General features: G+C 43.5%; 1 protein-coding gene across 2 annotated transcripts in view; it reads right to left on the bottom strand.

The window, feature by feature from the left end:
* Positions 1–25034, bottom strand: part of LOC106573581 (protein strawberry notch homolog 2) — a 118814-nt gene that overhangs the window by 67806 nt on the left and 25974 nt on the right. For both annotated transcript variants that reach the window (XM_014148740.3, XM_014148741.3), the window contains exons 2-3: positions 15198–15397; positions 13021–13109 (exon numbers count right to left, since the gene is read on the bottom strand). In XM_014148740.3, the coding sequence (XP_014004215.1) occupies positions 13021–13109; positions 15198–15308 (200 nt within the window). In that variant the 5' untranslated portion in view covers positions 15309–15397. The remainder of the gene's footprint in view (positions 1–13020; positions 13110–15197; positions 15398–25034) is intronic.

Genomic DNA, 25034 nt, shown 5'->3' with positions numbered 1-25034 from the left:
AAAGTACCAGATTAAAGTAGCTATACATCAGTCAGAGCACAGTCTCCTGATGAATTCTGATCCGAGTGGAGAAGTGCAACTGAAATTACAATAAGATGCACTTTAGATCTGGGTTTACAAAACGCAAAGATATTTCTCGGGCATTTTTTTCTTCTTTGTGGAAAAACTGAATTCTGCGTTAACCCCTAAGTTTAACTATAGTGTTCGCTTTCTGCCGTATTTGAGAAATTTGTACAACTGCCACTGCTATTTTGATTTCCTTCCGTTTTTTCTCCTCTCCATTCTCTGCCTGTCTGCTCCCCCCAATCCTCTTCTCCAAGCAGAGCAGGCAGGCCCGTTGCCTTAGCGACTCCAGACTACACACAGTGTGTGTGTGTGTGTGCGCAGCATGTACACATGCTGCTCTAGAGTCAGTGCGGTTCTTCCTTCAGAGAAGCATGCATCAAAACTTTGTTAATTTTAACAATGTCTCTCGTTCCATTTTATTAATTTTTTTACCTTTATTTAACCAGGTAGGCTAGTTGAGAACAAGTTCTCATTTGCAACTGCGACCTGGTCAAGATAAAGCAAAGCAGTGCGACACAAACAACAGAGTTACACATGGAATAAACAAACATACAGTAACACAATAGAAAAAGTCTATATACAGTGTGTGCAAATGAGGTAAGATGGAGGAAAGGCAATAAATAGACCATAGTGGCGAAATAATTACAATTTAGCAATTAAACACTGGAGTGATAGATGTGCAGAAGATGAATGTGCAAGTAGAGATACTGGGGTGCAAGATGGGCTATGTACAGGTGCAGTGATCTGTAAGCTACTCTGACAGCTGGTGCTTAAAACTAGTGAGGGAGATATGTCTCCAGCTTCAGTGATTTTTGCCATTCGTTCCAGTCATTGGCAGCAGAGAACTGGAAGGAAAGGCGGCAAAGGTGGTGTTGGCTTTGGGGATGACCAGTGAAAAATACCTGCTGGAGCGCGTGCTATGGGTGGGTGCTGCTATGGTGACCAGTGAGCTAAGGCGGAGCTTTACCTAGCAAAGACTTAGATGACCTGGAGCCAGTGAATTTGGCGACGAAAATGAAGCGAGGGCCAGCCAACGAGAGTATACAGGTCGCAGTGGTGGGTAGCATATGGGGCTTAGGTGACAAAACGGATGGCACTGTGATAGACAACATCAAATTTGCTGAGTAGAGTGTTGGGGGCTATTTTGTAAATGATATAGCCGAAGTCAAGGATTGGCAGGATAGTCAGTTTTACGAGAGTGTGTTTGGCAGCATGAGCGAAGGATGATATGTTGCGAAATAGGACGCCAATTCTAGATTTAATTTTGGATTGGAGATGCTTAATGTGAGTCTGGAAGGAGAGTTTACAGTCTAACAGACACCTAGGTATTTGTCCACATATTCCAAGTCAGAACCGTCCAGAGTAGTGATGCTGGACGGGCGGGCAGGTGCGGGCAGCGATCGGTTGAAGAACATGCATTTAGTTTTACTACCATTTAAGAGCAGTTGGAGGCCACAGAAGGAGAATTGTATGGCATTGAAGCCCGTCTGGAGGGTTGTTAACACAGTGTCCAAAGAAGGGCCAGAAGTATACAGAATGGTGTCGTCTGCGTAGAGGTGGATCAGAGAATCACCAGCAGCAAGAGCAACATCATTGATGTATACAGAGAAAAGAGTCGGCCTGAAGATTTAACCCTGTGGCACCCCATAGAGACTGCCAGAGCCCCGGACAACAGGCCCTCCGATTTGACACACTGAACTCTATCAGAGAAGTAGTTGGTGAACCAGGCGAGGCAGTCATTTGAGAAATCAAGGCTGTTGAGTCTGCCGATAAGAATGTGGTGATTGACAGAGTCGATAGCCTTGGCCATATCAATGAATACAGCTGCACAGTATTGTCTCTTATCGATGGCGGTTATGATATCGTTTAGGACCTTGAGCGTGGCTGAGGTACACCCATGACCAGCTCGGAAACCAGATTGCATAGTGGATAAGGTACGGTGGGATTCAAAATGGGCGGTGATCTGTTTGTTGACTTGGCTTTCAAAGACCTTAGAAAGGCAGGGTAGGGTAGATATAGGCCTGTAGCAGTTTGGGTCTAGAGTGTCTCCCCCTTTGAAGAGCGGGATGACCGCGTCAGCTTTCCAATCTTTGGGGATCTCAGACGATACGAAAGAGAGGTTGAACAGACTAGTAATAGGGGTTGCAACAATTTCGCCGGATAATTTTAGAAAGAAAGGGTCCAGATTGTCTAGCCCGGGTGATTTGTAGGGGTCCAGATTTTGCAGCTCTTTCAGAACATCAGCTATCTGAATTTGGGTGAAGGAGAAATGGGGGAGGCTTGGGCAAGTTGCTGTGGGGGGTGCAGGGCTGTTGACGGGGGTAGGGGTAGCCAGGGGGAAAGCATGGCCAGCCGTAGAAAAATGCTCCTTGAAATTCTCAATTATATTGGATTTATCGGTGCTGACAGAGTTTCCTAGCCTCAGTGCAGTGGGCAGCTGGGAGGAGGTGCTCTTATTCTCCATGGACTTTACAGTGTCCCAGAACTTTTTGGAGTTTGTGCTACAGGATGCAAATTTCTGTTTGAAAAAGCTAGCTTTTGCTAGGATGGGAGATGGGAGAAGGACGATATGAAAATTGGGATCCCACCCAACATGCGGTCCCCGAAAAAACACGAACAAAGGCTCCAAAATGTCCTTTTAGAAATCGCAAAGCTCTCAGTATACCGACACGTCTGTTTGTTGTACACATGAAATTGTGTCATACCGAAATTTATCCGCAACATTATATAAAAAAATTTCGCGACTCAAGCGATATCTCTCAGTCCATTCTACAGGTAACTGTTAAAATAAAGAAAACAGTTGAGTAAATTAGGGACACAAAATACACTGCTCAAAAAAATAAAGGGAACACTTAAACAACACAATGTAACTCCAAGTCAATCACACTTCTGTGAAATCAAACTGTCCACTTACGAAGCAACACTGATTGACAATAAATTTCACATGCTGTTGTGCAAATGGAATAGACAACAGGTGGAAATAGGCAATTAGCAAGACACACCCAATAAAGGAGTGGTTCTGCAGGTGGTGACCACAGACCACTTCTCAGTTCCTATGCTTCCTGGCTGATGTTTTGGTCACTTTTGAATGCTGGCGGTGCTTTCACTCTAGCGGTAGCATGAGACGGAGTCTACAACCCACACAAGTGGCTCAGGTAGTGTAGCTCATCCAGGATGGCACATCAATGCGAGCTGTGGCAAGAAGGTTTGCTGTGTCTGTCAGCGTAGTGTCCAGAGCATGGAGGCGCTACCAGGAGACAGGCCAGTACATCAGGAGACGTGGAGGAGGCCGTAGGAGGGCAACAACCCAGCAGCAGGACCGCTATCTCCGCCTTTGTGCAAGGAGGAGCAGGAGGAGCACTGCCAGGACCCTGCAAAATGACCTCCAGCAGGCCACAAATGTGCATGTGTCTGCTCAAACGGTCAGAAACAGACTCCATGAGGGTGGTATGAGGGCCCGACATCCACAGGTGTGGGTTGTGCTTACATCCCAACACCGTGCAGGACGTTTGGCATTTGCCAGAGAACACCAAGATTGGCAAATTCGCCACTGGCGCCCTGTGCTCTTCACAGATGAAAGCAGGTTCACACTGAGCACATGTGACAGACGTGACAGAGTCTGGAGACACCGTGGAGAATGTTCTGCTGCCTGCAACATCCTCCAGCATGACCGGTTTGGCGGTGGGTCAGTCATGGTGTGGGGTGGCATTTCTTTGGGGGGCCGCACAGCCCTCCATGTGCTCGCCAGAGGTAGCCTGACTGCCATTAGGTACCGAGATGAGATCCTCAGACCCCTTGTGAGACCATATGCTGGTGCGGTTGGCCCTGGGTTCCTCCTAATGCAAGACAATGCTAGACCTCATGTGGCTGGAGTGTGTCAGCAGTTCCTGCAAGAGGAAGGCATTGATGCTATGGACTGGCCCGTCCATTCCCCAGACCTGAATCCAATTGAGCACATCTGGGACATCATGTCTCGCTCCATCCACCAACGCCACGTTGCACCACAGACTGTCCAGGAGTTGGCGGATGCTTTAGTCCAGGTCTGGGAGGAGATCCCTCAGGAGACCATCCGCCACCTCATCAGGAGCATGCCCAGGCATTGTAGGGAGGTCATACAGGCACGTGGAGGCCACACACACTACTGAGCCTCATTTTGACTTGTTTTAAGGACATTACATCAAAGTTGGATCAGCCTGTAGTGTGGTTTTCCACTTTAATTTTGAGTGTGACTCCAAATCCAGACCTCCATGGGTTGATAAATTGGATTTCCATTGATTATTTTTGTGTGATTTTGTTGTCAGCACATTCAACTATGTAAAGAAAAGAGTATTTAATAAGATTATTTCATTCATTCAGATCTAGGATGTGTTATTTTAGGGTTCCCTTTATTTTTTTTGAGCAGTGTATATTGAAAGCATTGGGTGTGTCCACACAGGAAGTTCAAGACACTTGTAGAATCTATGCCAAGGTGCATTGACGCTGTTCTGGAAGCTCGTGGTGGCCCAACACCCTATTAAGAAAGACACTTGCTGGCATTTCCTTTATTTTGGCAGTTACCTGTAGCAGCAGGCTACACAGAGAAGGGAACAGCTGGATAGACGAAACGGCTCCAGTCTCGCAAAAGGGAATATACAGTGTCTTCAGAAAGTTCACACCTGTGGTTTACAAAGCATAAGACAAATAACATTTATTTGAACAAGTTCTGTATGATGGTGAGAACGATAAACCAGGAGGATTCTCCGTCATCATTTAAATCTCCAGTTTGGGAACATTTTGGCTTTCTTGTAGATTACACTGGCGATGGACAGAGTATGTTGCCACTGCTCAACGAGATTAGCAACACCTCAAACATGTTGACACATTTACGCCAACATCCCCCCAGTATTCCAACCACCTCTTCATTCAAGCAGCCCTTCGCAGCCGATTCTGACAGGGCCAAATAAATTACAAGAGCGATCGGTATGTTTATAGCCGTGGATATGCACCCAGTCTCAGTTGATGAGAAGAATAGGTTGTTTCAGCAACTGGTGAAAGTGCTCGTGCAACATTAAGAACTTCGCCCCGTCGCACCCTTTTCAGCAAACAGATAGAGCCAGCTCTATATAAAGCAAGCTAAAGCCTTAAGTTGTCAATGAATTGACCAATGCATCCTATGTTGCGCCTACTTCAGATGGATGGACCGACAGAGCTACAGAGAGCAACTTAACAGTGACAGCACATCCTATTCCCCCTCACTTGAAAATGAGAAGTACCGTGCTAGGAAACACAATGCTTTTATGAGTCACACAAGCACACATTTTTCTCTTTGTAAGAAAACATAGTGGGGACCTATACAATGTCTGAGCCATGTTTAAATATTGATTTCACACGCATGTTGCACTTTATTTTTGTGTTGGTGAGTAATTGTGTGTTTTCATTTAAGAAGTTTTGGTATTCCTGATTGTGCTCTCATCAGGCATTATTTGACTCATGATCATATATGGAATCAGGAATACCAACACTTTGTATTTTCTTAAATAAACACAAATGAACTACAGTAACTGTTGGCATTTCATTTTCCAGCTGTGCCGAACCGTGACCCCAAATCGTACCGAACCGTGGGTTTGGTGTACCATTACACCCCCATTGACAAACTCCTGTATCTGTTAGGCAAAATACCGCAGTGTGCGATCACATGAGCAAGATATGTGACCTGTTGCGACAAGAGAAACCAGTGGAGCACAAACACCTTTGTACATTCAACCAACATATACACACACACACATAGATGCAACCAATATTTATTATCTGTTTATTTATTTTCCCTTGCCAATCATACTACAATTACTTGCACACTGTTACAACTTTGTACGTAGCTAATAATATAACATTTGAGATGCCCCTTTGAATTGAGTTGAGAGAGAAAGAGTCAGAGACGGAGAGAGAACAGCCCCTACCCATCATCGGGTTCCATGATCCACGAAGGCCACGCTGACCATACTGCCTTTGTCCAGTCAGACTCGCACAGAAATCAACAGACAACACACATTGGAGATGTACCGAGTCGACTCACACACCATCACAAAGACACTGGAGTGGCAGAGCTGTGTGGAGTTGTGTCTCTCTACACTCAGGGCTTCATGCGACTCCTGACCTTAAGCGAATGGAGGCACTCCACTCTTTCACTTTTGCTTCTTGGAATCACAACCCAGTTCAGTGGAAAAACACCCGCTTCACTTCTGCTGCCTGTTGGATATTTTCACTTTCTCACCAAGTCACAGCAGGCAGGGCATGACGGTGACAAAATGAGGAGCGCAACATAGAATGAAATCCTGTGTGAGTTAATGTATACAACGGGGATTGAGGGACAAAACTGTCCTCCAACCCAGGCCACAGACCAGCTGGAGGATCGTTGATGGACTTGAGGTTGTTATTTAAAGAGAACGGGAGAGATAAGCAATTGGGAGAGATGCTGGTGGTCTAAACTTTGTTTGTCGGTTTCATATGTATATCAAAGCTGGGTGTGAGGGGAATTTTACATGGAGATTCAGGGATGTGATTGGCACAAGATGTGGGGTAAATCTCAAAAAAAGCAAGCCAGATATTCTAGGATCAGAAATCCGGGTTTCCTGATTAGTGTGTAAACTTCACACCTGCAATCGAACATCTTTATTTTAAAGGGTCACCGTCAGCCACCTAGCTGGGGTCACAGTGCAGCATCCTAAAGCTTCCAATTGTCTCGTTCATTCTCCTTCCTCTCCCCTGTAACTATTCCCCAGGTCATTACAATGTGTTCTCAGTCAACTTACCTGGTAAGATAAGGGTTAAATAAAAATGACAGTGATAATTGCTACCTTGCCAGAAGGTGTCAGCACTAGCAGCATTCCAATAGCACAAAGTCAGCCTTTCCCGGATGAGTCAGCTTTATGTAGTGTTACAAAACCCCTCAAATATTTCTGTAACCAACTGTGACAAAGGCTATTCCATGTATTGGACTGGTTCAAGCTGGTGTTGCACAATTTAATGTACATAGGGCAGGGCAAACAGAAAATAACCCATCTTCCAGTAAATGCTTTATTGACTACAGAGTATCACTTCTCATCTGATGCGTAACAGTTATTGAATTCTGAGGAGATAAATCCAGTTAAGGTGACAACCTCCGAGTTGTAATAGTTTGGTCAGGACAGTAGGACGTGATAACCAAAAGTGGAAGCATTAATATTCAGAGAAGTCAAACCTGCATTTCTCGTCTCAAATTACAGGCTTGTCTAGACAACTATGGATTACAGAGACCCAGATGAAAGGCGTGTTTGATCATCTATAGAATACTAGCATAGAAAGGTTCAGAACATTTGTGAAACATCACAGCAGAAAAATATATGGCAGAAATCAAAACTGGAAGGGCTTCAGAGAAAGATGGGAGGGGTTGACGGTAGCTGACGGTTGGGACTAAAAACAAATAAAATAACTATTGTAAAATATACTGCGTCCGTAAAATGTATATACTATGAATAAGCTGGAAGTTGAAGACTAAGTATTGTTGTCCATTAGTTTACTCCAATTAGGGCAGGGGTGGTATAGCTAGAGGTAAATAAAAAAGGAAAATATTAGTTAAAAAAAAAAATATATATAAATAAATAAATAAATAAATATATATATATATATATATATATATATATATATATATATATATATATATATATATATATATATATATATATATTTTTTTTTTACAACAAAGATATGGGGGATTGGAAATGATGCAGACATTACATTGATAGAATCCACAATTTATCTGCAATATTAAAGCTGATCCACCCCCTAAAAACATAAAATACTAGCATGGGCAGGAAGGGCAAAATAAACCCACTCAAAACACTAACAGGAATGGAGGGGGGGGGGGGGGGATTAATAACAATATCTTGTTTTCCCAGAAGAGGTTAAATATTTCCTTGTGTGGCAAGCCAGCAGAATTTACCAAAAGACATGTGACACAATGATCCTTCCGTGGCCTATCTACTGACCACATCAGGAGCTTTCATTTTGACTTCCAGACAAACCTGCCATTCATTTAGCTACTTTAGATTATCAGGTCGTGTCAATCTCCCACTCTGTGTTAACAACCAGTATGTGCGTCAGTCAGGGTTTGGTTTTAGTTCCATTTACATGAAGGATTACTTTTTAAATAGGTAGCCTGTTTCAATTCACTATGGAATTAACTGAATTGAAACTGAATTAATTCACCACCCCTGTACTGCAGACTAGGGCATTAGTCTGAAAGACTGCCAGCAATGCAGATACAGTAGACAGAGGAACAGTTTGCATTTAAAATGATCCATACATGTTCCAATACAGCTAGAGGCCTACACCCTAGATATCTACTGCTTTTGAAGTACTGCTGTAAACAGAAGCTCAAGTTGGTGGGTGGCCTGTTTGTCAAAGCATTGATATATGAGATACACTGTGAGGCAAAACCACATGGTGACGAAACTGAGGGGGCATGTACAGCCGTTTGTTGGATAGCAACCCTTGAATACACACACACACCCAACCCTGGCTGGATCTCACACTCATTCAGTGAGCTCTGTATTGATAAATCTATCCAGTCAGCATCTCAATGACGTCTTAAAATAGCGTGTGTGGTGTTTGTGTTTTGTTCTTTATTTAACTAGGCAAGTCAGTTAAGAACAAATTCTTATTTTCAATAACGGCCTAGGAACAGTGGGTTTGTTCAGGGGCAGAACGACAGATTTGTACCTTGTCAGCTCAGGGATTTGATCTTGCAACCTTTCGGTTACTAGTCCAATGCTCTAACCACTAGGCTACGCTCAGTGTGTGAGTGAGTGAGAGAGTGGTGAGTAAACAGAGCGTTGGAGACCGACCCATTCACATTTCTGCACAGGACTCTCTACTCACACTGAACAGGGATGTGAGGATGAGGCTGAGACTAATTTAATCACTTGTCTCCCAATGTACCACAGGACTTGATCAACTGTGTGGTAACTAGCAAATCCATTTTAGCTACAGTAAAAAAAACTTCTAACCATATATGTCAGTTAGATCAACTCTCTGCACTTAATGACGGCTACAAGGCATCATTCTGATCTGCAGAGCTGAAGACGATACAGTAGATAATAATAACAAATTTGTTATGTCTGACATTATTTGCCTTGCTCTCATGCTATTTATTGGATGTCTGGCTACAATTACAGCAATAATGACAATGTAATTAGGAGGCAAGCAGGACTAATACAGCTGATAAGTATAGTTGTAGAATCAAATCAACTTTCGTTAGCCTAATATTTTATCGAAGTGGGGAATCTCTGCAACAGAGATGATAGATTAAAGAAGCCACTACCAACGAACTAAAGTCTGAGGAAATGTGAAAACCACAGGTTTTGCAAAGAGGTAGAGCAAACTACATCAACAGTTAACCCATTACAGTCTATTTAATAACAGATTCACTACATGGAACAACAGATCAGCCCCCCCCAAAAAAATCTCAAGGAAGTTTGTTCTGAAGTATGTGCCCTATGTCTGAGAGATAACAAAGATCTCATGTATTTAACCCCTTATTTTTGGCACTAAACAGTCTCCATATATTCGTCCATTTATTTTTTCAACTGGTACCGTGGGACCTAGATACGGGTGTTGCGAGGCCTGTGGGTGTCCTAGAGCAAAACAATGACATGTACGTGTTTGTGAGAGTCTCATCTTTCCATGGAGATGTCATATTTTCCACAGAGAGGTCATATTAGTGTGTAGCCCAAACTGTTCGGACGGTTTGGGCTAAAGTGTTCTAGAGTGCGCAGCGGTCTAAGGTATTGCATCTCAGTGCTAGAGGCATCACTACAGACCCTGGTTCAATTCCAGGCTGTATCACAACCAGCTGTGATTGGGAGTCCCGTAGGGCGGTGCACAATTGGCCCAGTGTCGTCCGGGTTAGGGTTTGGCTGGTGTAGGCCATCATTGTAAATAAGAATTTGTTCTTAACAGACTTGAAAGGTTAAATAAAGGTTACATTTAAAAAAAAAAAAAAGAAATACAGACAGAAGTTGTCTGAAGTCGGTAAAGCCGATCTGACGAGTCCCAATACGCTTGTGGGGGTCGTTACAGACAATTTTGTGAGAAGAGCGCTTTAGCTCGGTCACCTTTCACCGCAGATGCGGAAGTGAGGATGCAGGGGATTGAGACGAATCCAATAGAAAAACTGATCTCTAGCTTAAACTGACGGATTTTATTGGGGGTTATTTGTTTTGCTTCGGGTGCTCGGATATCGACTCTACGGGATTAAATCAACAGTTGGTAGGGATTAGAGGTTTAGGTGACATATACTCTCTTTGCCATGTGCTACATGGGAAAACTGAATGGAGAAAATGCTATAAAAAGCATTGAACTAATTAACCTGACCCTGTTAAACCAGATGAAATCATGTGTACACAACTGGTACACAGATAGGCCTTTCTGGGCATACAATTGCCAGTGTGTGCGAGATGGAGGTAAGAGTTAGGAGCTCTTATGTGTGTGTGCGCATGTGCTGTGCGTGTGTGTCTGAGAGGTGAGGGTTAGGGGGCAGTGTGAGCAACACATCTCAGTTGACTGGGAGGCCAGGGAACAGCCCCAGCTGCCAGATGCAGAGATACCCTCGCTGTAGAGGGTGGAGGTTGACGCCAGCCAGCCAGCCAGGCATGCAACGCTCCACAGGAAATGAAGGAGATTTAATAAGGAACTGAAGCCCACCCCCACATTTTAAGACTGCCACTTACAGGACAATCTACATAAGACTCATTACGCACTAGTACGTTGACTGGCGCTTCATTATCAGGGTACGTTGACTGGCGCTTCATTGTCAGGGTACGTTGACTGGCGCTTCATTGTCAGGGTACGTTGACTGGCTCTTCATTGTCAGGGTACGTTGACTGGCGCTTCATTGTCAGGGTACGTTGACTGGCGCTTCATTGTCAGGGTACGTTGACTGGCGCTTCATTGTCAGGGTACGTTGACTGGCGCTTCATTGTCAGGGTACGTTGACTGGCTCTTCATTGTCAGGGTACGTTGACTGGCTCTTCATTGTCAGGGTACGTTGACTGGCGCTTCATTGTCAGGGTACGTTGACTGGCGCTTCATTGTCAGGGTACGTTGACTGGCGCTTCATTGTCAGGGTACGTTGACTGGCGCTTCATTGTCAGGGTACGTTGACTGGCGCTTCATTGTCAGGGTACGTTGACTGGCGCTTCATTGTCAGGGTACGTTGACTGGCGCTTCATTGTCAGGGTACGTTGACTGGCGCTTCATTGTCAGGGTACGTTGACTGGCGCTTCATTGTCAGGGTACGTTGACTGGCGCTTCATTGTCAGGGTACGTTGACTGGCGCTTCATTGTCAGGGTACGTTGACTGGCGCTTCATTGTCAGGGTACGTTGACTGGCGCTTCATTGTCAGGGTACGTTGACTGGCGCTTCATTGTCAGGGTACGTTGACTGGCGCTTCATTGTCAGGGTACGTTGACTGGCGCTTCATTGTCAGGGTACGTTGACTGGCGCTTCATTGTCAGGGTACGTTGACTGGCGCTTCATTGTCAGGGTACGTTGACTGGCGCTTCATTGTCAGGGTACGTTGACTGGCGCTTCATTGTCAGGGTACGTTGACTGGCGCTTCATTGTCAGGGTACGTTGACTGGCGCTTCATTGTCAGGGTACGTTGACTGGCGCTTCATTGTCAGGGTACGTTGACTGGCGCTTCATTGTCAGGGTACGTTGACTGGCGCTTCATTGTCAGGGTACGTTGACTGATGCTACATTGTCAGGGTACGTTGACTGGTGCTTCATTGTCAGGGTACGTTGACTGGCGCTTCATTGTCAGGGTACGTTGACTGGCGCTTCATTGTCAGGGTACGTTGACTGGCGCTTCATTGTCAGGGTACGTTGACTGGTGCTTCATTGTCAGGGTACGTTGACTGGCGCTTCATTGTCAGGGTACGTTGACTGGCGCTTCATTGTCAGGGTACTTTTGAATTATTATTTGGATTTAATAAACCAGAATCCAATGTAAACTTTGCTTTCTCACTGGCCCAGTTGGCCAAAAATCTACTGGCTCAAACAGAATTTCTACTGGCCCGGACATGGTGTAGTTTTTAAATGCATTGGGGTCATGCAGGGCTTATAGGTTGGCATGATCTCTCTCTCTATACATTCAGCTATTAATAGGCTAAACATTTTTGTTGTTGTTTTGGCTCTGTACTCCAGACATGTACCCCAGGAATGATACAATGACTATGAGGTTAAAGTGCAGACTGTCAGCTTTAATTTGAGGGTATTTTTATCCATATCGGGTGAAACGTTTAGTAATTACAGATTTTTTGGTACATAATCCCTCCATTTTAGGACACCAAAAGTATTGGCACAAATGAACTTGTGTATTAAAAGTAGTCAAGTTTAGTATTGTGTCCTAGCACACAATGACTACATCAAGCTTGTGACTCTACACACTTGTTGAATGCATTTGCTGTTTATTTTAATTGTGTTTCAGAATATTTTGTGCCCAATAGAAATTAATGGTAAATAATGTAGTGTGTCATTTGAGTCCCTTTTATTGTAAATGAAAATATAATGTTTCTAAACACATACATTAATGTGGATGTTACCATGATTGTGAATAATGTTGAGTGAGAAAGTTACTTACAAAAATCATACCCCCAACTTTCTCACTCATCATCATTCACGATTATGCATAATCATAGTACCTTCCACAATGTAGTAGTGTAATTTCATGTAATTCTGTCCTTCAGCTGTAATTCTCTATTAATGTTATGCATTATGTCATGTTTTATATTTTGTTTGGACCCCAGGAAGAGTAGCTGCAGCTTTGGCTGTAGCTAATGGGGATCCGAATAAAATTCATTAAAAAATACTAAATACACATCACAAGTAAAGCAGCAGAGGGGAGGGTGAGGTATGAGAAGTGATTGGTTACTTACTGGTTTCCAGATTGCATAGGGCAGTGTGCGCTGTAGCCTCCAGACTGCTGTGAAAATGATCCCCAGGAACCAGAGGGATACAGATAACTCTGAAACAGAGTAGATAAAAGGTTCATTAGCATACCATGCCTAACAAGACTCAAACACTATATGCGACTGGATATCATATGGTCAAAAATGCTTTGTATTTATATTGTCAAATTACTTGGTCAGGAATCGACTAACAAAAGATCTCTGCATTCATGAGGCTACACCTCTGACAAATGGGGGGAGGGGTGTACCCTTTTTCCCAAAATGACATTTGTTAAAAATTGTGCACAAAATAATCTTTTTTTTCCCCCCACCAGCGCATTTCACAGGTAACCATTTAGGATGTCTTTGTTCCTCTGGTTCCTCTGGGTCATTCCTCATGAGGGGTCACATACCCAATTGTATAACTCATTTCATGCCATTCTAATTTTGCCATGGGGCGGATATTTTTGGGGAGAGTTTTACAGATAATTTCCTACAATTCTATTAATTTTCCATAAGGTGGAAAACAATGTTTGCAGATTTGAAAATGATATGAGTGAGAGTGACTAACAAAATCAATGGGGGCCCCCCGGTTGGTAATTTGACAATGATTACCGCTAGACTAACTTACCAAACTTAAATATGTTAGCTGGCATGGGCTAATTGAGTGACTGCAAGGAGCTGACATAATAGAACAACTGCTGATACACAAACAAAATTTGAAATTGCACCTCGTGTATTTTACTATCCCAAATCTCAACATTAAGTTGAGATCCGTGGGCCACGCCACCAGTTGCCCATTCCTGCACTAGAGAGTACCAGCGTCTCCTAAAAGCGAGACATAGATGATGCCCGGCACTAGTTAAGACCTGAACGAGTATCAGCCTGAGAAATCTTGACCCTCATCAGGCTCAGTATCGGTTGAGATAACTGTCAGCACAAAGACATCACCGTCCCACCACAGATGTCAAAAAGTCTTATGCATGACTGCCATTGTAGTGTTCCAGGTCCTTCTCAAATTGCAGGAGTCGCATTAGCCTTCAGAAATGGAGACCATAAAAACCATTTCACCTGTAATTTATATTAAAAGTCAGTGTTTTTTTGCTTCAATAGAGTGATCAGGCCCATGTAATTACATTAGTGCAACACATTCGTCAGAAAATAGCTTCATTTTCATCAGATGACAACAGAAGTGCAATGCTATTTGGCTAGCAGCCACACGTAAATTAGCTTACAATGAAAAGGCAAGGTCTTTCTTGCAAAAACGATGCATGCCGATGTTAATCATATCATTTTTTTTTACCAGCTACATTTTCTAATGTCTTGCTTTATTAAGTTAATCTTGCATTTTACAGGTGAAAAGTACACAGAAAATGACTGAAGAAAAGTACTTAGAAAAGTACTGAAGAAAAAGTACATACAGAAAAGTGCAGGAGAAAAGCAGCTTTACAGAATAAGGTCTGCTGATAGAATGCCGTTCGCGAATGCGGGAATTTTATTGGTCTGACGAACAAAGATTTCTCATCCAAGTGGAGAAGTGCAACTGAAGCACAAAATTTGTCAGAACACGAGCAGAAATGACAATAAGAAGCATTTCAGATGTGTGTTTACAAAACACATCAAGATATTTGTGTTTTATTAAAAATGTTCTGTGTGAAAAATGCAGAAATATTGTGTGTGTCCTTAACCACCATGACAGTCAGTCATGAGTTATTATCAGGCTAGGGGAGAGAAGCACCTGATCTGTTTAACTAGTTGCGGGTCTTTGTTGACTCTTTGCTGAGTACTTCTTGCTTAGATAGGGAGGGAGATTCAATAGACTGAGGGCACATCCTGCATGTAAATATAACCGACATAACATTCCCTTCCCTAACCTTTAACATTAGTGGCTAGGGAGAAAATGTAACCTGGCACCTTGGTCTCTGACAGTCAGCCCCCCTGTAGGCCAGCCCAGAGGACCGGAGGTAGAGGGGCCAGTGGAGATCCAGAGATAAGAGTTCTGCATGCCATTAGCCATTCTAACAAAATGTTTGATGACAATAAACATTATTATTTGCATATGTAGCCTTTTAATATTAGCATATTATGTAGCCACATTTTCCTGGAAATTTGAGTTTACCAAAATGGGTGGATGTGTAAACGTGTGTAGTGTGCATACGACATACCTCCATATTGGAAGAGGCAACTTCGAAAATGCTGCTGTCCAGCTGTGGCCCCTCTGGGTGCAGGTAGTTCTCCCCGTCCATGGCCGGTGAGGGTGATGGGAGGCTGGGCATCAGGTTGCAGGCTGACACATGACCTTTGACCTTCACCTACGTATGCTGGCTGTGTCCTACAGAGCTTATACCAAGGCCCACTCCATCACCTGGAGAGCGAGAGAAAGAGAGAGAGACAGAATTTGAATAGCTTGAATTAAACCCCTAACTATTCACACAGTAGCGCGTCATGTTTTTCGTCCAGTAGTGTAGTCTAATATAACTGTAAAACCTGTACTGCTGTTTTGAAGCAGTAGAATATACATACCGTTATACCTAAAGTCAAATAACCTAATTGCATAATGGTTTTGGGTGCTGTAACACCAAGTAGACTAAAGCAAATGGGTCCTGTCAATCAGGAATGATGAGCTAAGACAACTCTGTACAAAGGCTGCAGTTTTTAAACAAAGATAATGCATGAACGTCACTATGGCAGGCTTGATTACAACGGACTATAATGTGTAACAGTGTCTGTAGTGAAACCAGCATGGTGAAACTGTGTGGGATGGTAACAACGTCATCTGGGGAATATCACTCAAATTACATCCAGATTGACAGAATCACTTACTTGAAGTTCCAAACAAAATAAAATGTCAATCAAATAACAGCCTACTGCTTATTATGCATTGAAACATCTTAATGTTGCAAATCATAGAATAGCACAATTTAAACCATGAGTTTGTCTGTAAATGTAGTGGGATGTCAGTCTTCTTCACACACTGCTACATTACTTTGCTGCATTCATAGCTCAATTGTAATTGGAAGTAGCTCATCATTCCTGATTGACAGGACCCATTTGCTTTATGCCTTCTGACATCACAGCAGATTCCACATTCAATGCTATTAAATTCACAGCTCTCATTGAGCTAGGAAGAGAAGCGGAAGAGTAGCTGCTGCCTTGGCAACAGCTAATGGGGATCCTAATAAAATAGTAAATAGTAGCTGTAGACATAGAGGGGGTTGAGAGAGGATGGCAGGTGCTGTATGTTCCTGGACAGCTAGTTAGTGAGCCTACTGGAGAGGAAGCTTGGAGGACTCCCAGTCCCACCACCTACAGATGATCAAGAGGCTCCACACACCAGCATGACCGACTGGCTGCATATCCTCAATCGCACTCCCTCCTGAAGGGAACATAGTCAGATATGCATATCAAATAGGCACATAAAGGCCTGCACGCCAGGCTACATCGCTTCTATAGCACTATCTGGAGCAATAGAAAGCTAGTGTGAGGGCTTGTTGTTTCTTTAACATGCTCCCTTTCCCACCTCTCTCACTAATCAAACTCTTCCCTCCCTCCCTCCCCCCTCACCAGCACACAAAGAACAGACTGGTCCACCTGCGCCAGGGGGCATAGCCAAAAGTCTAATGGAGTTCATATGAGGGTTTCAATAAGCAGTCCTTTGTACTACAGCCTGACCCAGGCTGGCAGGCTCCTCCCCAGGGTGTGTGGATGCTGACACTTAAGTCGTTTTTCTAACCACAGGACCTGACCAGGAAAAACTGTACTCAGGATCATAGTTATAGCTCCATCTATGGTCCAGAAAAACAGCTGGTCCTACTAACACTTTGGAAATCATATTAGGTGTAGGCGTACAGTCAAACCTGGTAAAGAACAGATAAATGAGAGGAGTGTGCATGCGTTTGTGTGAGGGTGGTGTGAAGGAGATATGCGGCTGTGAATCCCACAATCACAGGCAGGTGATGACTTAATCAGTGTGACAAACACAACAGTCCATCTCTCTTCATTGAACCCCAGCTCGCTCTCTCTCCTTCATTCTCTCTCACCATCTCAGGAGCGTTGGGATTTATTCCCAGCATCCCTGGGCCCTTTCCCGCTTTTCCCTCCAGTCGACCCAACCATCCCCCATATCACCGGCAGCAGTTTATGTCTCCTAGCAACCAATAAAGTCTCCCTCTTTAGCAGCCCAGTGTCTGAGGACAATAAATACTAATAATTATTGGGTTCCCAGATGTTCTCTTCCTGTAAGGCCTATTATCAATACAGGAAAACAGGAAAAACTCCCTGCCACTGAGGGAGGGAGAGAGAGAAGGGCAGGAGGCTAACAATGTAACTAGTGTTTCATTCACTCAGCAAAACACACATAAGGAAAGCATTTACTATACCTCCATGGATTATTTAAAAGGTTCTGGCCTATATTGAAATATATAATGCTTTTCACAAGTACAGGGGGATGGGTTCTAGGGTGTCCCATTTATAAGACAGTAATGCAAAAATCCAGATCTTTTGTGTTAAACTGTTTAAACTTAAAGCCTGTTGTTGAGTAGTAGAGAGGGAGGGGGTTCATTTCACAGTCACAGGAGTGAGTATACAGTGCAATATTTTCACGGCTTCAGAGTAGGGATGTTAACCGTTAAATCGGATAGCTTGTTCGAAAAATACATTTGCCCAGTCATGCTTAAAAATCGGTCTATGGGTTAATTTGCATAATTTGGTGGAATTAAATTGGCGCGTGTGTATTTTGGTAGTCGTCATGCATCTTATTTATACCACGGGCACAGCATACAAAGTGTAGTTTGTGGAGCGGAATAGCCTATCACCTGTCAGACAGCGCGAGAGCAGCGCCTCAAGAAACTGGTACTGGAGTGAAACGCTTTCTGTAAACCCAGTCATCGCGCAACAAATAACGATTAAAAAGAGCCATTTTTATTTGTCAATCTCAACTCATAATTAAAGTGCACCTCCCATTCGCCATTCGAGCGCATAACCTATAGTCAACGGTAGGCAGTCTATCAGCGTGTCACCCACCTCTGCAATGTGAGCTTGAGGCAGTATAATTGTTTGAAACCTGAACGTTTTACTTTACTTCAAATAATGAGGCATGTCTTACCTTGCTTCAAAGAAGCAAAAATCCATCCACAGAAAAGTGGAGGTAATCATTTTATTAGTTTTCATATGAACTTTCTTTTGTTGTCCAGAAGCCAAAATCATAGTATTCGAAACCAATCCTAGTTGTTACTATTAGATTCCCTCTCCTAAATGTATATTGTATCATCTCAATCACATGGAACCGCTCACATTCGGCAATGTCATTTACAAAATAGCCTCCAATACTCTACTCAATAAACTGGATGCAGTCTATCACAGTGCCATCCGTTTTGTCACCAAAGCCCCTTATACTACCCACCACTGCGACCTGTATGCTCTCGTTGGCTGGCCCTCGCTTCATACTCGTCGCCAAACCCACTGGCTCCAGGTCATCTACAAGACCCTGCTAGGTAAAGTCCCCCCTTATCTCAGCTCTCTGGTCACCATAGGAGCACCCACCTGTAGCACGCAATCCAGCAGGCATCTCTCTCTGGTCACCCCCAAAGCCAATTCCTCCTTTGGCCGTCTCTCCTTCCAGTTCTCTGCTGCCAATGACTGGAACGAACTACAAAAATCTCTGAAACTGTAAATACTTATCTCCCTCACTAGCTTTAAGCACCAGCTGTCAGAGCAGCTCACAGATCACTGCACCTGTACATAGCCCATCAATAAATTAGCCCAAACAACTACCTCTTCCCCTACTGTATTTATTTATCTCCTTTGCACCCCATTATTTATATTTCTACTTTGCACTTTCTTCCACTACAAATCTACCATTCCAGTGTTTTACTTGCTATATTGTATTTACTTTGCCACCATGGCCTTTTTTGCCTTTACCTCCCTTATCTCACCTCATTTGCTCACATTGTATATAGACTTATTTTTCTACTGTATTATTGACTATGTTTGTTTTACTCCAAGTGTAACTCTGTGTTGTTGTATGTGTCGAATTGCTTTGCTTTATCTCGGCCAGGTCGCAATTGTAAATGTGAACTTGTTCTCAACTTGCCTACCTGGTTAAATAAAGGTGAAATAAAAACATTAGGCGTGCTGTTTAGAACTGTTTTCCCGTGAATTGCATTTTGGAAAATGTTTGAAAAATGTGTTTTATTAGCTGCTTCATTATAGGAGTTGCATGTTCAATAATATAGCCTTTTGCCTGGAAGACGATAGGCTTCCTAATGTTGCATGTTCAATAATATAGCCTTTTGCCTGGAAGACGATAGGCTTCCTAATGTTGGATGTTCAATAATATAGCCTTTTGCCTGGAAGACGATAGGCTTCCTAATGTTGCATGTTCAATAATATAGCCTTTTGCCTGGAAGACGATAGGCTTGCTAATGTTGCAGGTTTCCATTAAGCTATTCATGAAAAAAGTATGTTCCTTGTATGCATGCAAGGTATCAGAGAGGAAGAGGCAAAGCGAGAAGTTTCACGATCGCTAATAAATGTATATATATATTTTTTTTTTTACAGTTTGTTGACCTGTTGAGGGTTGGTTCGTCGGCAACAAATTGACCAAAATGTCCATCCCTCCTTCAGAGACTGGTGCTGGTGGTGGTTGGTCCAGCGCCCCCCTCTCTTAGCCTCCCTACTGGGTGGCCTGACATATTACAAACCGAGGGGGTGAGGTGCAGATTATTTCATGTCCCTGCATTTTATAAATCTAGCCATGATGAAAGAACTCAAGACCTTTAAGAGGGCTGAAGTACAAGTTATGACCTACATTACAACATTAAGTAATGATTATGAACAAACATCACATTTTGTTGTAACATTGGATTTTCCACAGCCGTTTCCCCATGTTGCTGAGTGCCAGCTAGCCAGCCACCAGTCTTTCCTGTCTCTCATTCTGACTAGGCACTCAGCCTGCCAGCTGAAGCACATGGAAGTCATCCAGGGAAGTGTGACTCCCTTAATCTGCTAAATCACAGCTAAGCGCTCACGAGGACCACCATCCTTCCACACAGGAGGGGAACAACGGCCTCTTCCTCTGTGGCGGTGCTAGCTCAGCCTGGGTCAGGGAGGGGAGAGAGCAAGGCAAGGCTGACTATGGAGCGCTATGTCAGGGTCTTTTCCTACCATCTATCATGATAAAGTTGCCTAATTAAATGCCAATCTAAGGTCATTCAGTTTTGCATTCATGTGTTAAGGTTAGGATTTGTAGAGGGTAAACTGATAGTTGATCTGGCCTGTGCCCAAGGGCAACTACTGCCCGGAGTGGTATGGGAACATGCCCCAGTGTAGTGGTGTCATCTCTACCACCCTGTTCGCAGGCCTCCACCTCTTCACCCCTCATGTGTGATCCATCACTATTTAAAAACACTTGTCTTCCCTTGCTCCTCAAGCCTGGCATTAATCATGCTTAAGGCAGAGAGTAAATCCCTTAATGGGCAGCCCCGCTTCATCTTCATTAACTACGCTCTCAAGTTCAGGGCATCCTGGCAGCAAGGGTGACACACACACAGGGTTGCAAGAGGTTTCATATGAATGAACGACAGATAAAAGGTTTGGTATCTGTTCCCGTTGAGCAGAGATACCATCTCAGACCTCACAATTGACAACACTTCATCCAACCTTTATGTGGATCCCAGGAAGAGTAGCTGCTGCATGTGCAGTAGCTAATGGGGATCCTAATAAACGAAACCTATTAAATGTCTGATTTCAATAAGATTATAGAGTCAAGCTACATTACATTAAACCAGTGGGTTGGTGGTTATGACAGTTTGGCTAATTAATCCAGCATGCTATGCCAAATAAAACAATTTAAATGCCTAAAAAGGAACAAGTTACTTCCCCCGGAAACACAGTTGTCATTCAAAACAGTGAATTATTAATCAGGTATTTTTCAACATGCCATTTTCCATTGAGCGGCACTGACGCACAGAGAGGATGTGTGGACAGCTCGGTGACAAGGGACAGGTACACTGACGCACAGAGAGGATGTGTGGACAGCTCGGTGACAAGGGACAGGTACACTGACGCACAGAGAGGATGTGTGGACAGCTCGGTGACAAGTGACAGGTACACTGACGCACAGAGAGGATGTGTGGACAGCTCGGTGACAAGGGACAGGTACACTGACGCACAGAGAGGATGTGTGGACAGCTCGGTGACAAGGGACAGGTACACTGACGCACAGAGAGGATGTGTGGACAGCTCGGTGACAAGGGACAGGTACACTGACGCACAGAGAGGATGTGTGGACAGCTCGGTGACAAGGGAGAAAATGACAAAGAAAAATGATCAAATGACTGAGTAACCAAATCTGCCGCGCTATGAAACAGGAGGGAGATAGAAACAAAGTGTTTTAAGAGCCTGCTGTATTGTTAGAGTTTCTGCAGCCATTCATATATTAATCATGCTTCACATGATTAGAAGCAACATTAGAATTAGCCCGACTCACCAAAAACCAAGCGAGGAAGTGGCAATGCTTTTGTAACCAATTTACATTCAAGGGACATCCATCTCCATAAAAGAAGCATTTTCACACTTTGTTCCAAATTGGACAGAATCATCACATATTGCCATGCACAATGTCAGAATTGCTGCAGCAAATCAAGCATTTTTGCAAGCAAAATATCACAAGGGATTGAGCGAGGCACATTAAAATGAAACCAAGAAAGGCCAATTCGCCATATGAGAGCTCATGATGAATATTATTAGCCTAATGACAGTCTCCAGCTGTATGAGACATGTGATTTATCAACATGAGGGTGAATATTACAGGGAAGAAGTGACTCAGAATGAGTCTTTTGTTCTGTTGAAAAGGAGAGGGGGAGAATGAGAACCACCAACAGTGGCTTGCTGACACCAGAGCCCCACTATCCACCAGATCTAGATCAAAGCCAGGTAACATCAAAGAGGAAATGGATCCACTTATCTGGTCTCTTCTAGGTACCCTATTCACGGCCTATATATGTAGTGGGAAATTGGGACTAGGGTGTCATTTGAGATTACACCCGATTCACTCTGATTAGTCTCGAAAATGGTTCACTCACACTGCATTCAATAAACCGTCATAATAACATAAGCTAACACCCATGCCCTCTGTCCTGCAATACAACATAAAACTGACATAACTTAATCATAAACATGACTGTAGCCAACTGTGTGTCAGGTGGTTTATTCCTCTTCAATGTGTCTCTGTTTTATAATTCGAAGACAAGCAGCATCATTCCAGAGATGCATCCTGGCTCTCCCTGCCTCTCGGTCTGATCAAGAGTCAGCCTGAGTGTGTTCAGGCTGTAGTGTCAAGTGCTGCTCACCTCTCACCCAGCCTGACCCTGCCTGATGCTGAAGACTGGCTCCCAAAACCCAAACAAACGCCAGCCAATCCCTTCTCGTTGTGTGAATAAGTGAGCATGGGGCAGAGCAGACCAAAATGGTCTAATGCTTCCAGCCGAGCCCATGTACTCAGCGGACCTGCAGGCTGGCGGAGACGATTCATACAAACTGACCCAGTTCTAAGTGTATGTGTACAGTGGGCCTGTGCCAGCTCAGCTGTGGACTTCGTCAGCAGAGACTCCTATTACACACCTGCTCATCAACAGGACCAGACTACCGCATCAAGCTGGTGAATGAGGCTGGCTACATTGTGTGTGGTTTAGACTGGAGGGAGAGTGTATAATGGGTGGGTAACCAGGGAACAGGCTTGTGGACTCCTGTGTGGAAACCGAGTCTAACTCCCAGGGCTAGAACATCTAACCATTAGGAAAGGAAAGCAATGTCAGGGTTTTTTCTGCATAGAACTGTTTGTTTTTTTTCTTCCTTTTTTCGACCACCTAAGACAATACATTCTCTGGATTGAAAAACGCTTAGTGTAAATTTAAACGACTAAAATCAGACAAAATATGTAGAAAAGATAATGGGCCGATACAGTTGAAGTCGGACGTTTACATACACCTTAGCCAAATACATTTAAACTCCGTTTTCACAACTCCTAACATTTATTCCTAGTAAAAATTCCCTGTCTTAGGTCAGTTAGGATCACCACTATTTTAGAATGTGAAATGTCCGAATAATAGTAGAGAGAATGATTTATTTCAGCTTTTATTTCGTTCATCACATTCCCAGTGGGTCAGAAGTTAACATACCCTCAATTAGTATTTGGTATGATCGCCTTTAAAATTGTTTAACTTGGGTCAAACGCTTCGGGTAGCCTTCCACAAGCTTCCCACAATAAGTTGGGTGAATTTTGCCCCATTCCTCCTGACAGAGCTGGTGTAACTGAGTCAGGTTTGTAGGCCTCCATGCTAGCACACGCTTTTTCAGTTCTAACCACAAATTTTCTATAGGATTGAGGTCAGGGCTTTGTGATGGCCACTCCAATACCTTGACCTTGTTGTCCTTAAGCCATTTTGCCACAACTTTGAAAGTATGCTTGGGGTCATTGTCCATTTGGAAGACCCCTTTGCGACCAGGCTTTAACTTTCTGACTGATGTCTTGAGATGTTGCTTCAATATATCCACATAATTGTCCTTCCTCATGAAGCCATCTATTTTGTGAAAGGAACCAGTCCCTCCTGCAGCAAAGCACCCCCACAACATGATGCTGCCACCCTTTTTCTGGTGGTTTTGGAGCAGTGGCTTCTTCCTTCCTTTCAGGTTATGTCGATATAGGACTCGTTTTACTGTGGATATAGATACTTTTGCACCTGTTTCCTCCAGAATCTTCACAAGGTCCTTTGCTGTTGTTCTGGGATTGATTTGCACTTTTCGCACCAAAGTACGTTCATCTCTAGGAGACAGAACGCGTCTCCTTCCTGAGCGGTATGACGGCTGAGTGGTTCCATGGTGTTTATACTTGCGTACTATTGTTTGTACAGGCATTTGGAAATTGCTCCTTGTGGAGGTCTACAATTGTTTTTCTGAGGTCTTCGCTGATTTTTTTATTTTCCCGTGATGTCAAGCAAAGAGGCACTGAGTTGAAGGTAGGCCATGAAATACATCCACAGGTACACCTCCAATTGACTCAAATGATTTCAATTAGCCCATCAGAAGCTTCTACAGCCATGACATTTTCTGGAATTTTCCAAGCTGTTTAAAGGCACAGTCAACTTAGGGTATGTACACTTCTGACCCACTGGAATTGTGATACAGTAAATCATAAGTTAAATAATCTGTCTGTAAACAATTGTTGGAAAATTACTTGTGTCATGCACAAAGTAGATGTCCTACCCGACTTGCCAAAACTATAGTTTGTTAACAAGAAATGTGTGGAGTGGTCGAAAAACAAGTTTTAATAACTCCAACCTAAAGTGTATGTAAACTTACAACTTCAACTGTGTGTTATTAACAATTCTGAGTAATGAATTCAAGAGCATTGATTTTGTTATGTTTGAGCAGAAGAACGTAGTATTAGGAAATTTGCTTTAAAACTTCAACCTTTTCTCTCAGCTCCATGATGAGCTGCCAAGATGGGGGCCTCAAAGTCTCTTGCCCGGGCCTGAACCAAATCCAGCCGTGCAGACGGTCCTACCAAGCCCCCTGCCACACTCACCACCTAAAGCCCTTTTTAATTCATAAAAAAAACCTTGTGTGTTTTGATAGCATTATGATAGCTCTACTTGGCCTGCGCTAGGAGTCTGGGCTGCATTATGATAGCTCTACTTGGCCTGCGCTAGGAGTCTGGGCTGCATTATGATCGCTCTACTTAACACAAAATAGGCTGATTTCAAATCTGATTGTCACCAAAACTATTTAAGTGAACTATTCATTCACTTAAATCTGTCTCACGTCTTTCCCAAAGATGACCAATAGCTCAGCGAACTGAAGGTGTGAAAAGGGCTCCTGACAGGCCACTCCCCTCCTGCCTCATGAATGATGTCATTACTGGTTAAAGAGACAGTGCACACTTTTACCAAATAAGCTACTTCTATGCAAATGTTGATGACCAGTACAATAAAATAAGTACAAAA

This window comes from Salmo salar, chromosome 16 (assembly GCF_965601325.2).
Source record: "Salmo salar chromosome 16, fSalSal1, whole genome shotgun sequence".
Lineage (NCBI taxonomy): Eukaryota > Metazoa > Chordata > Actinopteri > Salmoniformes > Salmonidae > Salmo > Salmo salar.
This window is presented reverse-complemented; position numbering and strand designations above follow the sequence as displayed.